Source organism: Amblyomma mixtum, chromosome 4, assembly GCF_055824585.1.
Source record: "Amblyomma mixtum isolate Tamu chromosome 4, ASM5582458v1, whole genome shotgun sequence".
NCBI classification, from domain to species: Eukaryota; Metazoa; Arthropoda; class Arachnida; order Ixodida; family Ixodidae; genus Amblyomma; species Amblyomma mixtum.
In genome coordinates this window covers 35,869,459-35,886,362 of record NC_143015.1, presented here as the reverse complement: position 1 = coordinate 35,886,362, position 16,904 = coordinate 35,869,459, and the positions used below count along the sequence as shown (strand labels likewise).

The following is a 16,904-nucleotide window of genomic DNA, read 5'->3' as shown; positions in this document are numbered from 1 at the left end:
CTGTTGACTCTTGCGAACGCTGCTTTATGGGAACTTAATAGGTTGAGTTCACTAAATTCACTGTCCGACCATTATGGTCTTCGTGTGACATGTTTGCTGGAAGAGGCCGCACGTGGAGGGCACGTCTCCACTATCGCCGCCTCTGTGTTGCCCAACTCCGAGCAGCGCTCCTCCCACGGCAACGGGGCGTCGGCGCTGACGTGAGTGACGTGCGTCAGGCCGCACGTGACGGTGAGAGGCTAGGAAGGGAACGCAAGTAAGCGAACTTTCGTTTGTTCACCGCGAGACGTTGTTTTGGCCGGGGCGATCGACCGCCGAGCGAACGGCAGGCGATAGGGTTTCTCGCGAACGCTGCCCTGAACAACGGAGCGTCCACAGTACATGCGAGGCGGAGATGATTGTTGGAAAACAGGCGGACAGTGCGAAACAACAGCAGCTTAGCACGTGCGTTTGCTTGTCTGGGCTGGTGAGTAATGGGCACGCAGCGGATTTAGCTATAGCCTCTTCTATATTTTTTTCTTCCTTGCCCATGGAGAGTCATGATAAATATAAGAGGGAACAAACTTTGAGCGTTAATTTATTTCATACTCCGCAGTTATGTGTGAGAAACACAGTTTTTTTGTTTTCTAGCTATTTTTCCTGTTCGCGCATATTATTCAAAGCTGAGTTTATGGTTTATGGGGGTTTAACGTCCCAAAGTGACTCAGGTTATGAGGGACGCTGTAGTGAAGGGCTCCGGAACTTACCACCTGGGGTTCTTTAACGTGCACTGACATCGCACAGTACAGTGGCCTCTAGAATTCAACTGAGAAAAAAAACCAGTCACACAAGACGACGGACAAGAAGAGAGTACACACCACAACGTCGTCTTGTGTGACTGGTTTTTTTCTCAGTTTACAATGTACCAACTGGCCCGCATTTCAACCCTTCTGCATAGAATTCAACCTCCACCGAAATTAGACCACCACGGCCAGGATCGAACCCACGTCTTTCGTGTCAGCAGCCGAGCGCCGTAACCACTGGGCAACCGCGGCGGGTATTAAAAGTTGACTCCCAAATTTATAAAAGAGATAACCAAGAAATTCACAATTTTGTGGAAATTGTTTGTTGCCTATCATATTTCCCACGACTGTGCACCCGAGAGTGAAATTGCGGTACTATTCATTCCGTCCCCGGGCCATCTCGAACTGCCCTTACAGCCCATATGTCCATTGTGCGTACGGTTTTTATCGAGCAACGGTGTGTTTTCGCGTGTGAATTTTCGCTACGATGTGGGTCTTACTTCGGCTATTCTACGATTTTTATTTTAGAAATTTTATTCTGTATTTTTATTTTCCTCTCTCTACTCCACCACCTCCTCCCGGCCGTTATGGCGGCCACATTGATACCAGCTGACTAGCCCGTGCTCAGTTATGTCCGCTTCCTTAATGTCACGTACGACAACTGTCGCGTTGATTATTCTTGGCTGTTAATTAACTGAACTCTGTCACGCACATTCACCATTATCCCCGCGGTTACGTCTAAAAGTGATAAGTCAAAGCCAACTTCCTTTGACCTCGAATTATACAGCCGTGCCTCGCAGCAGCCGCTACAAGGTTTTTTTTTTAAAAATCTATGTAGCTTCTTTTATCTATAAAAAATGGCTGAGGCTTAGCTAAGGTTAAGCCTAGTCAGATGCGAAGCATATTGATGGCTAGGCTTGGTAATACATGGCTTTCCTTGGTTGAATACTTGGTCATTTTAATACAACCACTAGAAATGTAGGAAGGATTGCCGTGGCAGCTATATACGGGATCATCGGTGAATTCAATGCATAGTGTACAACCGCTGCCCCAGCACCGGCTACAACAGCATTCTTGGCACCCATGGAAAGTACATTGGAAACACCCTTAGTTATTCCACCACCGCCACCATTCCCTATAGACTGTATTGATGTACCCCCAGCAGCAGCAGGTAGCGCCCCTGATGTGGAGCCTCCACCGCCGCGGCCGACCGCGCGAGCCGGCAGCCCATCTCTCCTCTGCTGTGAAGTCATGTTGTCGCGTGGTGTCACGTGGTCACGCTAAAGGTCAATGGTAGCTCCACCGCCGCGCTCGACGGGCTGTTGTGTAGCTCTAGTAATATGCTTCGCATAAAACACAGATAAGGACGAGGCATCCCTTATAAAAATTTCTATAGACAGTCCATAGACTGTCTATAGACTTTAGTCTATGAAGTCTATAGACTGTCTATAGACAAATCCTTTAGACTGGTCTATAGACAGTCTATAGATTTATGGCCATACACTTTTAGTAGACTTTTGTCTATAGACAGTCTATAGACAAATGTCTACTGAAAGTCTATAGGTCTATAGGAAGTCTATAGACACAGGTCTATAGACAGTCTATAGACGATCTATAGACTTATGGTCATACATTTCCTATAGAGCTGTCTATAGACCGTCTATAGACACTTGTCTATAGACGGACTATAGACGACCTATAGACTTATGGCCATCGACTTCCTGTAGATTACTGTCTATAGACAGTCTACAGACAAAAGTCTACTGGTCCAGTAGACATATGTCTATAGACTGTCTATAGACATTCCATAGGTGTGTGGCCAGGCAGTGCTAAGACATTTGTCTATAGACAGTCTATAGACCTCTGTCTACTAAACTATTAGTAGATCATTATCTATAGACTGCCTATAGACTGTCCACAATCATTGAAAAAGGTTACCAGACAGAGTTCACGCATGAAACAATCAATATACTTACAAATTTAGTTTATTTCCAAGCTATCCAGGCTGGGAATATGCAATACATGCACCATAAGAATGCACCACAGTAACATAAAAGTTGAAAGTAACAGTCCGGCTAGTTTCCTCAGAAGCATTCTTGTGGCCTGTTGTCTGCAGTAAATCATCCGGACATGTTCACCTGTACAGCACGAAGGAAAAAAAATAATATAAGAGGAACTGAAAAAAAAATTTCCATTCCATCTCTACACATGTGCTTTACAATGCAAGGCATATCCTGGCTATGCCATTCTAGATAGGCAATCTTGATCTTTTGGTGTGGTTTTATGGGGTTCAAAGACCCAAGGCGACACACGCTACGAGACGCTAAAGTGAAAGGCTGGGGAATAATTTCGGTCACCTGTGCAGAGTACACAGGCCTTTAGCATTTTGCCTCTATTAAAATGCGACCGCCTAGGCCGGAATCGAACCTGCATCTTTCAGGTCGCCATACGAACATGATAGCCACTGAGCTATCATGCCGGCTCAATCATTTCAGTAAATACACTACAGATTATAAGTGTCGTCATAAAACATTATAACAAAGACCCCTAATCCCTGGAGCACTCTACTCTGAATCCAGTACTAATATTGATTTCTGTATGGCAATACTGTTACAGCCAATACTGATCTCTTTATGGCAATCCTTTTACACTATTTGTAACAGAAGACTTCGAACCATTGTGCCACATATCTGCATTGACTCGCAAGGAGCTGTTAAGAATGCCACCTCAATAAAATACAGATTCAGTGCACCTTATAGAGGGATGCAAAAAGGAGAATATTGCAGCATTTATTCTTATAACCGCTATAGAAGAAGCGCTTCAGAGTACCTTGCGTGAATTAAGCCTGGTACACTCGGCCAACTTTTTAACTGGCTCGGGTGTTGCATCGCTAAATGCACCTTGTAAAAAAGGTGCCTTTCGGCTACACTGCTGGCATATTCATGCTGTAATTTAACGAGTGAAATGTCATTTCGTGGTTCCTTTTTGTTCATATAATGTTTGAGTGCAGTACTTGCGTATTTAGATCAACGTTATCAGAAACATTCGTCTGCCACTACGAACAGCTGAAACAAGCGGCATACGCAGCAATGGATCTTGTCCATATGGCCTCATCCTCTGGGTAAAGTACCACTCCTTTCATGGCGGACAAGGCGTTTACCCAGATTAGTGCAAATACGCCACCATAACCATTGCTGCGTATTCCGCTTGTTTCGGCTCATCGTAGCGGCAGACGATGAATATTTCTGATAACTTTGATCTAAACATGCAAGTACTCCACTCAAACATTATATTAACAAAAAGAAACTATGAAATGCCATCTCACGCATCAAATTACAACATGAATATGCCAGCAGTGTAGCCAAAAGGCACCTTTTTACAGGTGCATTTAGCGATGCAACACCTAAGCCAGTTCAAGATTTGGCCGAGTGTACGTAAGCCGATACTCAAACGGGCACAAGCTATACAAAACCAGTAGGTAGAAGCAACCAGTACACCACAGATTTGCGCCTATAACTTGAAGCAGAAAGACGGAACAGCATACTCGTACATCTGCGCGCGCTCTTAGAAACAAGCGGGTTGCAGCGCTTCCATGCCGCGCTCATTATTCAGAAAACTAATACAGTACACAGAGGCTGCAGCTGCGCCGTTTCAAAAGCAGTCGCGAGGTTGAGACAGCAAATTACTGACTGTCACGATAAAATACCGCCTGAAATTCACTTAGTTTTTCCTTCAAGTGCAGCTCCAACAGCGCAGTAAAGAGGTGTGTTTCTTGCATGGAGGCAGCTAACCCAACGCTGCTAGAAAAATCAGCGAAAGCATTGAACGTGCTCAAAGTAGGAAGTACTTCAATGAAACAATTAACGCCTTCAACAGGCGCAGCCATAATAACACGAGAGCTTAATTTAATTTTAGGCGCAAATAAGCGGCGAGTCACATCGGCGCTTTCGTAACGTAGCAGTCTGAAATCAGAAACACATACTTTGCCTCTCGCGCAAATGGTATTCTAGATATCTGTGCACGCGTGAGCGGGATTCATGAACGAACCACTCGGAACGAAATGTAAGCCACCTCTTGTCGAGCCGACCTTTACCCAGCTTTCAAAATCAAGTGCCCGCAAGCCAGCGGCGGCGGCCAACGGCTCCGATGACAGACACGGACGAATCCATACGTGTGCAACGAAGGGGAGATGGGATGAAGCTCGTGGGTTCTTCGCGGTGTTTGAGCACGACGGCCATTCGCGCCGGCAACGAATTTTATTCACCCATCACACTATAAGCATTCCTCCAGCGCCGCTTGAATACAACTTTGACAAACGTCTCGCGCTCCAGTCTATAGCGTTACAAGACACCTTTGCTGAAACGTCGGCGTCCACGACGCGCACCGAGCGAGCGTCCATACGTAGCAAGCAATGCACACCTCAAAAAGAACAGCACTCCATGGTCCAGAGAGGCGATAACACAAAGATAAGAAAACAAATGTAATCCACCACTGAGCGAGACTGTATGTAAGTACGTTTTCGGAGGTGCAAAGTAAATTGAGCTCACACGGCGCTAACTAACACAAAGTTCCATTTCGGCCGTCATTCACAGGCTAAACGACATTTCTGGCCGCGCATCTACCTTGAAACACGAAAAATCTAGTAGACAGCTCGCGAGGAGCGGCTTATCATCAAGGGCATCGCACAGACTGCCTTTCCGCGCGTTAGTAAAGACAGCGGGACAGAGATAAGCGGCATTAGTCGAGAACCCGATGGCTTCCGCCTTAGAAACGAAGATAGGACAAGATAGGACGTTTGTAACTGCGCACATAATCTGTTCTGCACACACAGCTCTGCTTAGAGTGGTTTAGGAGACCAAATGAATACAATATAAACGTGTAGACTTACCGTAAGCGGACGATGAAGCTGGATTTTGAAGAAAACGTAATCCGCGAAAAACACTCCAACGCCATTGATGCAGCCACGCACAGGGTTGTTAGCAGCCCGAATGATTTTCCGCCGTCTAGCGGTAAAATGGGTAAAACGTGAAACAGAAACCCATTTCACGGTCGTATCTTTATCGCTCGTACTCTTGCCGTGTGCAGCTTGATCTGATATCCAAGACCACAGAAGGCAATTGGTTTACAAGCTTAAATTCTTCGCTTACCCTCTAAAAATCTTACTGTTTTCGTGAAAACAGAACCGAAATCTAACTTCTTGTCGGTATACGCGCCGCATCTCTCACCGAATAGTATGCTGTACAATTCTCAAATAATAATTATAAGGTTGCATAGCACAACGTCTTTTTTGCATGTGTTCGTGTTTAGAAAACTGATATGCGCCACATCAGCGTGTCATCGGCTCCGAAGCAACAGGTGCAAGGGTAGGAACGAAAAAATGCTGGCTTTGTGACTGTTGCGTCGCAGCACTTATTCACGTGAATAAAAACTGCAAAGGTAGAAATGGCAGATGTTAATCGCACAGAGGACCAGGCTCTTTGAGATTAATCTAAAGTGTTTCTAAGGCATGGGCGCTTCCTTGAATTCTCACACCCGTATTTCCCCCTTTATCTTCAGGACGTTTTAAAGAGAAATGTAGAACCTTTGATGAAATGTTTCTAATTTCAGCGCGTTGGACAGTAACGATCGAAAGATGGAATGGAATTGTGTAGAGCGATTCCTTTAAGGGACAGCGTATTCGTTCGATGTAGTACGGTTTGCGGGCGCCCTTAGTTCAAGAACGGCTGCCTTTCCTCGGCTTACTTGTTAGCATTAAATATTTAATTGTATTGACAATATACGTCACGGTATAACGAAAAGGAGCTTGTCAATGCTCCTGAAAACAATATACAGGAGGGTGTTGTAATGGCCTTACGCAATACTTTTTAATTTCCGTAATAGCGAAGGAGGTGGGGGACTCCCGACATAGTTGCGGTCACTACATGCAGGTCCCCTCAACATGCAGTGCAAAAATGAATTCACATTGTTCTGCACTTAGTCGAAAGTCATTGTATCGAATATTGTTGGATAAAATTACGATTGTTATAGACTGGTCTATAGGCAGTAGACTATCTATAGTGTACAGTCTATAGACGAAAGAAAATTGAGGTAGTTGTAGACTGTAGTCTATAGAGAGTCTATAGACCGTCTATAGACAAAAGTAAATCGAAGCAGCTATAGACCTTGGTCTATAGAGAGTCTATAGACCGTCTATAGTCGAAAGGATATTGTGGAAGCTATAGACCTTAGTCTATAGACCGTCTATAGACGAAAGAAAATTGAAGTAGTTATAGACTTTAGTCTATAGACAGTCTATAGACAAAAGGAAATTGAGGCAGCTATAGACCTTAGTCTATAGCGAGTCTATAGACCGTCTATAGACGAAAGGAAATTGAAGCAATTATAGACTTTAGTCTATAGACAGTCTATAGACAAAAGGAAATTGAGGCGGCTATAGACCTTAGTCTATAGCGAGTCTATAGACCGTCTATAGACGAAAGGAAATTGAAGCAATTATAGACCTTAGTCTATAGACAGTCTATAGACAAAAGGAAATTGAGGCGGCTATAGACCTAAGGCTATAGCGAGTCTATAGACCGTCTATAGACGAAAGGAAATGGAGGTAGTTATAGACTTCAGTCTATAGCGAGTCTATAGACCGTCTATAGACCAAAGGAAATTGAGCCATCTATAGACTTTAGTCGATAAAGTGTCTATAGACAGTCTATAGACAAAAAGAAATTTGAGCCAGCTATAGACTTTAGTCTATAAAGTGTCTATAGACAAAAGGAAATTGAGGCAGCTATAGACCTTAGTCTATAGAGAGTCTATAGACAGTCTATAGACAAAAGGAAAATGAGGCAGCTATAGACCTTAGTCTATAGATGGTCTATAGACAGTCTATAGACGAAAGGAAATTGAGGCGGCTATAGACCTTTGTCTATAGAGAGTCTATAGACCGTCTATAGACAAAAGGAAATTGAAGCAGCTATAGACTTTAGTCCATAGATTTTCTATAGACTGTCTATAGACAAAAGGAAAAGTCTATAGGATGGCTATAGAGTCTATAAAAAGTCTATAGAAAGTCTATAGACCATTTTTATAAGGGATAATAGCCAATCACAACAACTTTGCTAGGAGCGGCACAAGTGCCGTTTGAAGCGGTGTGGAGGTACCTTCTGTTGATCATCATCAGCATGACTACGCTCACTGCAGGGCAAAGCCATCTCCCGTGTCTCTCCAACTGACCCTGTCCTTCGCCAGTTGCGGCCTCCGTATCCCCGCAGACTTATTAATCTCATCCGCCCACCTAACTTTCTGCCGTCCCCTGCTACGCTTGCCTTCTCTTGGAATCCACTCCGTTACCCTTAAGGACCAGTGGATTATCTTGCCTACGCATTACATGCCCTGCCCAAGCCCACTTCTTCCTCTTGATTTCGACTATGCTCGGATACAACTCAAGAATGAAGCGGCATATGCCCCTCCAAGGAGGCCCTCCAGCCAATGGCGTAGACCAATTTTTATGACGCCGTGGTTAATCCGATTAGGCCCTTGTTATTCCCCGTTCATATGCCGCCCACTGCGATTTCACGCTTGCAGGTACAAGGGGGATCGGTCAAGGGGGAGAGTGGGGAGAGCAGGCCAAAGGGGGAAATCGTCCGACGCCATTGGCTGGAGGGACTCCTTCGAGGAGTTTTCTGCCGTATCGTTTTTGAGTTGTATTCGACTTCAGGGTGTCGTTAACCCGCGTTTTTTCATTGACCCACTCTGCTCTCTTCCTGTTTCTGAACGTAGTAGTAGTAGTGGTTTTTATTTTGCATTGAATATGGAAGGTAAAAGAATTGTTGCTAGCCCCGGCATCTGCTATCGCTGCTGGAAGCACCTGAGCTGGGGCAGCGGAAATGAAGGATAGCAGGCAGCGTGTAGGAGTGAAAAGACAGAGGTGAGGGGATAGTAGAAAGGACAGGGGGAGGAGTACACTGACAATAAATCTATTTACGTATATACATGATAAATATAAGCATATATACAGGTCGCACGCGCGTGAAGTTTATGCAGAGCACAGTACAAACACACGCGCACCACACAAAGTACAAAACAACTGGAGTGGGGGCGTCCAGCTCTACATCATCCAAGGTAGCGCACACACTTGTCAGTACAACACACGGACAATGCATTGCGTAGAACGTTGGCGTCATTCAATAATGGCGCGAAACAATATAGCCCAGGCCGTGCGCTTTCGCATGGGCGTGATTTGCTGCTCGAGCTTGGAAAAGCCTTCCTGGATCAAATTAACGCACAGGCAGATGTCTCTAGTATGTGGCCCACTTTACAGGTCTTATCGCTACTTCATAGAATTTCACTTGTGCAGAAGCCTACAAGGAAGCCGCAGCAGCAGTTACAACAACCAGACAAAATTCATTTCATTTATTATTTCCTTAAAGGCCCGAAGGCATTACATAATAGGGACATATTGGTTTGCTACGGCGAAAATGATGTGAACATGCATATTAAAAAACCAAACAAACAAACATAACAGGAGCTGTAATCATGGATGGATGGATGGAAAACTTTATTATGCGAGCGAGTTTGGACCGTGCAAGGTCTCAGGGCCACCGCACAGCCCTCACATTACGCGCATGTGTCCAGGCCACGTAGGGCCATGGCACTGGCACCCCGGTTCACACAGCGAAGTTGCGTGTCCGGGTCCTGCGACGCAAGGAGGGCCTCCCATTCCTCCCATGTACCGATGGCGGGCTGTCCCTGCGGGGGAGGATCGGCAGGGCAGCCGAAGAGGATGTGGTCCAGGGTGGCGTGCGATTCTCCGCAGAGAGTGCACTCCGGGGAAACATGGCGGAAGTAGGATAGACGCTGAGGGGTAGGAAGAGTTCGGGTCTGCAGTCGCCTCCAGAGGATTTGTTGGGAGTGGGATAGGCGGGGGTGAGGAGGGGGATAGAGTCGACGGGCAAGGCGTGCTTGCTGAGTCAGTTCTGAGAACGTGTGTGCCCTCTCCCTCGAGAAATTCCGGCTGTGGTCGCCATTTGCCCGGCAAATAAGTCCTCGGGCTATGTTATCGGCGGCCTCATTTCCAGGATTGCCAGAGTGAGCCGGCACCCACACGAGCTCAATACTCCTATCGGAATTTAGGGTGCACATTCTCAATATCTGCCACGCGGGGGGATAGACGCGGCCGCGGGCGAAGCTAAGAATGGCTGTTTTTGAATCGCTAACTATATAAGCCGCATTGGTTTCGGCGATGGCTATTGCTATAGCTGCTTCCTCTGCTTCTTCCGGGGTACAAGGGGGGTCTATGAAATGGGTAAGTGGGGGGGGCTGCTGGATGGTAAGCCACAGCTACTGAACGGTCTGGACTACACGCGGCGTCCACCCAGCGCACGTCCTCTGAAGTGCCATATTCTTTATGGAGAGCTTTGGCTCGCGCGACTGGGCGGGATTGATGGTATTCAGGGTGGACATTCTTCGGAAGGGGTGTCAGGGTTCAACAGGAATTGATACATCACTGTTCTAAGATATATTAAATGTGATGAAGAAGAAGTGCTCGCGCGGCAGCGGGACTGCTCTCGGCGAGCGCGCGCTTCCTGTTGGTGCCGTTGGAACCAGTGCCTGTCGGTGAACGCCGTTCCGCGCTTTGTGCTTTGTGTCGAGCTGTGCTTTGTGCGTTGTACCCGAAAAGCCCATTACAAGTGGTGGAGGTGGACTCTGATCCCGTCCTGGAGCTGAGAAACGGCACCGTTACCACCCAAATGCCGAGAAACACATCCCCGCCGCCGTCATCGGTTCCGCCAGCACCTGTTATCTGCGCTGGCATGCCTCGGCAGCGAGACCCAGCTGTCTTCAGCGGCACAGGTGACAGTGATGTCGAAGATTGGCTGGCGTCCTACGAGCGGGTAAGCACGCACAACCGCTGGGACGATACCATGAAGCTTAACAACGTTATTTTCTACCTTGCTGACGTCGCCAACCTGTGGTTCCGCAACCATGAAGCAGACATAACCACCTGGTCGGCTTTCAAAACGAGCTTTGCCGAGGTATTTGGCCGTCCTGGTGTGCGCAAGCTTCGCGCTGAACAGCGCTTGCGTGAGCGGGCGCAGAAGCCAGGTGAGACGTTCACCAGCTACGTGGAAGACGTCGTAGACCTGTGCAAGCGCGTCAATTCTGAGATGACTGAAGCCGATAAGATCCAGCACATTATGAAAGGCATCGACGAGGACGCCTTTCAGATGCTTCTTGCCAGGCAGCCGGACACCGTTGCCTCCGTCATCAGCTTGTGCCAGAGCTACGAGGAGCTGCGCAAGCAACGCGTCCTCGCTCGTCGCCCTTTGCGGCAGGCCGAGGTACTATCTGCGGATGCCATGGTCGCTGGAGAACCCCAGTTCATGCAAGAGGTGAAGCGGTTTATCCGTGAAGAAGTTGCACGTCAACTCGCGCTCGTGCATGCGCCCCCAGCTCCGTCTCCAGCACTTCCGCCGGCCTTTCAGCAGACCATCCAGGCACAGGTCGCAGACGCCCTGCAGATCGCGGATGCCGTGCCACCAGTCCCCCAGCAGGCAGTGGCTGCCCCGCTTACCTACGCCGCCGTCCTGTCCCGCCCGGCTCCTCATACCACGGGCAATTTCTCCGACGCCACAGCAGCTCCGCCGCCCTTGGCACCACGACCTGGCCGGCCGTATCGGGTTCCCGCCCCACCATCGTTGCCGCACATGGCGTCGGCCCCCCTCCCCTCGGTCGCCCATGGCGCACTCGGGACAACAGGCCCATTTGTTTTGCCTGTGGCATTGCCGGACATGTCGCTCGCTACTGCCGCAATCACTCTTATTATCCGCCTACTGACGTCATGACGCACTCAGCATACGGACCTCACACGCAGCGGTACCGCATGCAGCCTAGTTCGCCACCATCTGCATTCACCACTGACAACCAGTCCGCACCGCCGCACCGCTCCCATTCTCCGCGGCGCCGTTCCATCTCTCCGATGCGCCGCCGCGCCAGCCCCAGTGAAGCGGAAAACTAGTGAGCGCAGTTCACGAGGCAAGAGCTGCGCCTTCGCCGAACTTTACAAGGCCTCTGACGTCCCCCGCCAATGTCGTTGATGTAGTAGTAGACGGTGTTGCGACGTGTGCCTTGATAGACACCGGAGCAGCCGTATCAGTTATAGACGCGAAATTTTGCCGCCGCATCAAGAAAGTTTTGACGCCATTCCCTGGTATTTTACTGCGTACTGCTGACGCCCAGCAAATTCAGCCGCTCGCCGCTTGCACTGCACGAGTTGCTATCCAAGACGTCATCTACGCAATTGAGTTTGTGGTACTCTCCTCCTGCTCGCATGACGTCATTCTTGGGTGGGACTTTCTGTCGGACCACTCTGCTGTCGTCGACTGCGCCCGTGCTGAAGTCACACTCTCTGTCCTACCCGACGACTCCACTGCCGAAACCGCTGAGTATCCGGACAAACTTCTCCTTTCCCATGATGTCGAACTTCCTGCTTCCTCGTCCGTTGTAGTCTCCCTGTCCTGTATCTCTCCAGCCGACCCACCCGACACAGCTGTACTCTTTACTCCCTCGGAATTGTTCGTTCGCCGCAGGAACCTACCGCTTCCCTTCGCTGTCCTCACAATGACTTCTGGCACCGCAACCATGCTCATCAGCAATCATCTGCCCACTCCTTTGACTCTGCTTCGTGGTGAATGCATTGGTTACGTAGCATCGGCTGAACTTCTACAAGTCGTTGACGACGCCCAGGCCGCTCCTACACCGTCGCTCGATGCTCTCACTCCGGCTCCCCTGTCCCACCGACCACCCTCTGACGTTCTGTACAGTGCTATCGATGGAGACCTTCATTCGGCGTGCCGTGACCAGCTGTTCGCTCTTTTGTGCGAATTTCGTTCGTCTTTTGATGCGTGCCAAACTCCACTCGGCCGTGCTTCCGCTGTCACCCATACCATCGATACTGGCACCCATCCTCCTCTGCGCCAGCGACCATATCGCGTGTCAGCTTCGGAGCGTCGCGTCATCACCGAGCAAGTCGACGACATGCTGGAGCGCGGGATTATACAGCCCTCGAAGAGCCCATGGTCTTCCCCTGTCGTTCTCGTTCGCAAGAAAGACGGCTCTATCCGATTTTGCGTGGATTATCGACGGCTGAACACTGCAACCCGGAAAGACGTTTATCCTCTGCCGCGCATAGATGACGCCCTCGATTGCCTACAAGGAGCAGAATTTTTTTCGTCACTCGATCTGAGATCTGGTTATTGGCATATACCCATGGCCGACGATGATCGCGCAAAAACAGCATTCGTCACGCCTGATGGGTTATATGAGTTTAACGTCATGCCATTTGGGCTTTGCAATGCCCCTGCTACATTCGAAAGAATGATGGACAATGTCCTGCGGGGCCTACGCTGGAAGACGTGCCTCTGCTACCTTGACGACGTCGTCGTGTTTTCGGCCGACTTTTCGACGCATCTGACTCGCCTGCGCCAAGTGCTCACTTGTCTCACCACCGCAGGGCTGCAATTAAATTTGAAAAAGTGCCATTTCGGAGCTCGCCAACTGACCATCCTCGGTCACGTCGTCTCTAAACACGGCATCCTTCCGGATCCCGCAAAACTTCGTGCGGTCGCCGAATTTCCGAAGCCGTCCACGCCCAAAGAACTGCGGAGTTTCATCGGTCTATGCTCATATTTTCGCCGCTTCATCCGGAATTTCGCCACCATCATTTCACCTTTGACGCGACTTCAAGCCCAAAATTCCTTGTCGTCGTGGTGCTCCAAATGTGATGATGCTTTCGCTACAATGCGCCGGCTCCTTACTTCACCACCCATACTTCGCCATTACGACCCGGACGCTCCGACCGAGATCCACACGGATGCTAGTGGCATTGGCATTGGTGCTGTGCTGGCACAACGGAAGCCTGGGTTTCATGAATATGTCGTCGCCTATGCCAGCCGCACACTTTCTAAAGCCGAGATCAATTACTCCGTGTCCGAAAAAGAATGTTTGGCCATTTTGTGGGCAATAACCAAATTTCGACCATATCTCTACGGCCGCCCCTTCGACGTAGTCACCGACCACCATGCTTTATGCTGGCTGTCGTCCGTGAAGGATCCATCCGGCCGACTTGGTCGTTGGGCACTGCGACTTCAGGAGTACGACATTCGAGTCATCTACCGTTCCGGACGCAAGCACTCTGACGCCGATGCCCTCTCCCGCTCACCGCTACTTGCAAACGATGCGACAATCTCTAGCATTGACCCCGTGCTCTCTTCGTTACGCCCTCCAAACATGCATCTGGAGCAGCGCAAAGATGCCTGGATAACCTCTCTCGTGCACCTCCTCTCCGGCCGCACTACGTCAGCGCCCTCCCGCTCGCTTCGACGTCAAGCCCGCCATTTCACTTTGCAAGACGGTATTCTTTATCGCCGGAATTACATGCCAGATGGTCGAAAATGGTTGCTTGTCATACCTCGCCACTTACGTGCTGAAGTCTGCGCATCTTTTCATGCCGAACCCCAGAACGCCCATGCTGGTCTCTTAAAAACATACACGCGCCTTCGGCACCGGTACTACTGGCGCGGCATGTATACCTTTCTACGAAAGTATATTCGTTCATGCCTTGACTGCCAACGCCGCAAGTCACCACCGCAGCGCCTTTCCGGGCCATTGCAGCCTTTACCTTGTCCTGCCCGTCCGTTTGATCGTGTGGGCATCGACCTTTATGGGCCTCTGCCGCCTTCTACTTCTGGTCACCGCTGGAGTGTTGTCGCTGTCGACCATCTTACGCGCTATGCCGAGACGTCCGCTCTTTCGACGGCTACAGCCAGAGAAGTCGCTTTCTTCATTCTTCGCAACCTCGTTGTTCGCCACGGTGCTCCCCGCGAGCTTCTCAGCGATCGCGGCCGCGTGTTTTTATCCGACGTTGTTCAGGAGCTTCTACAAGAAGGTCGCGTAGTTCACAGAACAAGCACAGCGTACCATCCTCAGACGAACGGGCTGACCGAAAGGTTTAATCGGACGCTCGGTGACATGCTCACTATGTATGTCACTCCCGACCACTCTAACTGGGACCTCGTACTCCCATTTGTGACGTACGCCTACAATACCGCCGTCCAGTCTACTACAGGGTTTTCGCCATTCTTCCTCCTTTATGGACGCGAACCTACCTGCTTGATTGACACCATTCTCCCCTACCATCCTGACGCATCTGACTGCTCGCCTGCTTCTGAAATCGCCAAGTACGCCGAAGAATGCCGCCAACTAGCCCGATCCCTCACGTCTGACGACCAACATCGTCAGAAAGAACGGCGTGATTCTGGTCAATCCTTTGCCCACCTACCCGCCGGCTCCCTTGTTTGGCTCTGGGTCCCTTCTGGTCCTCCTGGCCTGTCGTCGAAGTTCCTCACAAAATATCACGGCCCCTACCGTGTTGTCTGTCAGAGTTCCCCCGTGAACTACGTTGTGGAACCTTTGACACCCTCCTCTGACCACCGCCGCCGTGGCCGTGAAACCGTTCACATCAGCCGCCTCAAGCCCTACCACGAACCCGTGATGTGTACCACGCCGTGAGTAGCCAGGCTGGCTCCTCCTTCGCCGGGGGCCATTGTGATGAAGAAGAAGTGCTCGCGCGGCAGCGGGACTGCTCTCGGCGAGCGCGCGCTTCCTGTTGGTGCCGTTGGAACCAGTGCCTGTCGGTGAACGCCGTTCCGCGCTTTGTGCTTTGTGTCGAGCTGTGCTTTGTGCGTTGTACCCGAAAAGCCCATTACATAAAGAATATTCGCTACAAAGTGCGCAGGAGCGATCAAAATCTATACGAGGTGAATTTTTATTTTCTAATCTAAAAAAATCTTTCTAAAATAAATTTTTCTAAAATAGCATAATTTATCAATTTATCAAGGACGAACAAAAAGACACGATAGCGATACGTGGCAACGAGAAAAAGAAATTATTTAAAGAAAAAAGTGGCATGTGAGCTATTAGACGAATAGTACATTTAAGAGCAGTCATTTGATAGGTTCGATCACTACGATCCATTATTTTCTGCCAACACTCGTACTTGTTCATCTGTCGCCTCTAAGCGTATTGAAGTTGTTTCGTAACCAGTGGACTTTTGTGCCACCGTTGTTGATGATGGCAGTGCTTATTGATGAAGAACACAGCGGCTGGAAAAGGCGCCAGCCGAAGTGAATGCCTCGCTCAGGGCCCAGACTTGAACGGCAGTCGGGTTAACGCCAGCTAAATATTGCCTCTAACCTGTTTTGTGCTCATTTCATTCATCAGTGTTCTTTGGTCGTAATCAATCACCGCTAGTTCTGTCCGCAAATGCTACTTGTTTGCCGAGCATCACCACGGCTTCGGTATTCTTGAAAAATGGTTTGGTTTGGTTTTGTGGGGTTTAACGTCCCAAAGCGACTAAGGCTATGAGAGACGCCGTAGTGGAGGGCTCCGGAAATGTCGACCACCTGGGGTTCTTTAACGTGCACTGACATCGCACAGTACACGGGCCTCTAGAATTTCTCCTCCAAAGAAATTCTGCTTGAAAAAAAAACACACAAAACGGACCAGTTCCCTGTTTGGCTCTTTTCCTGAGCGCCAGTTCTCAACTGCCCGCACAAAGAGAAAAGCAGGCAAAAAAAAAACGACAGAATTAAAGCAAATGCAGGAAGGGTAGCTTAGAGCAACCAGGAAACTAAACATTCCAAGCACAGTGGGAAGAAACGCTGACCCACGGGCTATTTGTTACGATGATCATACGAAAAGAATTCAACTATGCGCGGACGGACATGGAGCACGGCAGCAGCTCGCGTCGTGCCTGCGTATTTCTTTCGTCGGGAGCGCTAGACTGCTTGTTTTTAGAAAAACAAACCCCGACCTGCTCCCTCTGGTCGTTGCCCCTCGTCGCTAACCCCTGTTTCGCCCCCGTAGGAGTGGAGTCGCATTCTTTTGGGGCTGCCAACAGAAGCGGTGACAGAGTCAGCAGTGCTTTCGGCTCCCCTTCCCCAACCCCTTTCTCAAAGAGGCTGCGCTACAGCCATGTCGTTGCGCCAGGGAAAGCAGCGTCAACCTTCATCCGCACACCCGGTCGCCATCAATCACTATACTCCATTTCATACATCAGGTGCAACGCTG

At 49.4% G+C, this 16,904-nt stretch overlaps 1 protein-coding gene and 1 long non-coding RNA gene across 2 annotated transcripts; one reads left to right on the top strand and one right to left on the bottom strand.

Annotated features, from left to right (window-relative positions):
* Positions 1 to 2,749: 2,749 nt before the first annotated feature.
* On the bottom strand, positions 2,750 to 5,811 carry LOC149346128 (uncharacterized). Its single transcript, XR_016292058.1, has 2 exons — positions 5,671 to 5,811; positions 2,750 to 2,920 (listed from the first exon to the last, which is right to left on the bottom strand). It is a non-coding gene; the product is annotated as an uncharacterized LOC149346128 (long non-coding RNA).
* Positions 5,812 to 10,308: 4,497 nt separating this feature from the next.
* On the top strand, positions 10,309 to 11,620 carry LOC149346127 (uncharacterized). The gene has a single exon (XM_089541258.1). It carries the CDS (start codon positions 10,526 to 10,528, stop codon positions 11,618 to 11,620), a length of 1,095 nt encoding a protein of 364 aa, XP_089397384.1. The 5' UTR covers positions 10,309 to 10,525.
* The last annotated feature ends 5,284 nt before the right edge of the window (positions 11,621 to 16,904 follow it).

What these genes read in the sequence shown, in the direction of transcription:
- LOC149346127 (XM_089541258.1), top strand. Translation starts at nt 10,526, where the DNA reads ATGCCGAGAAACACATCCCCGCCGCCGTCATCGGTTCCGCCAGCACCT.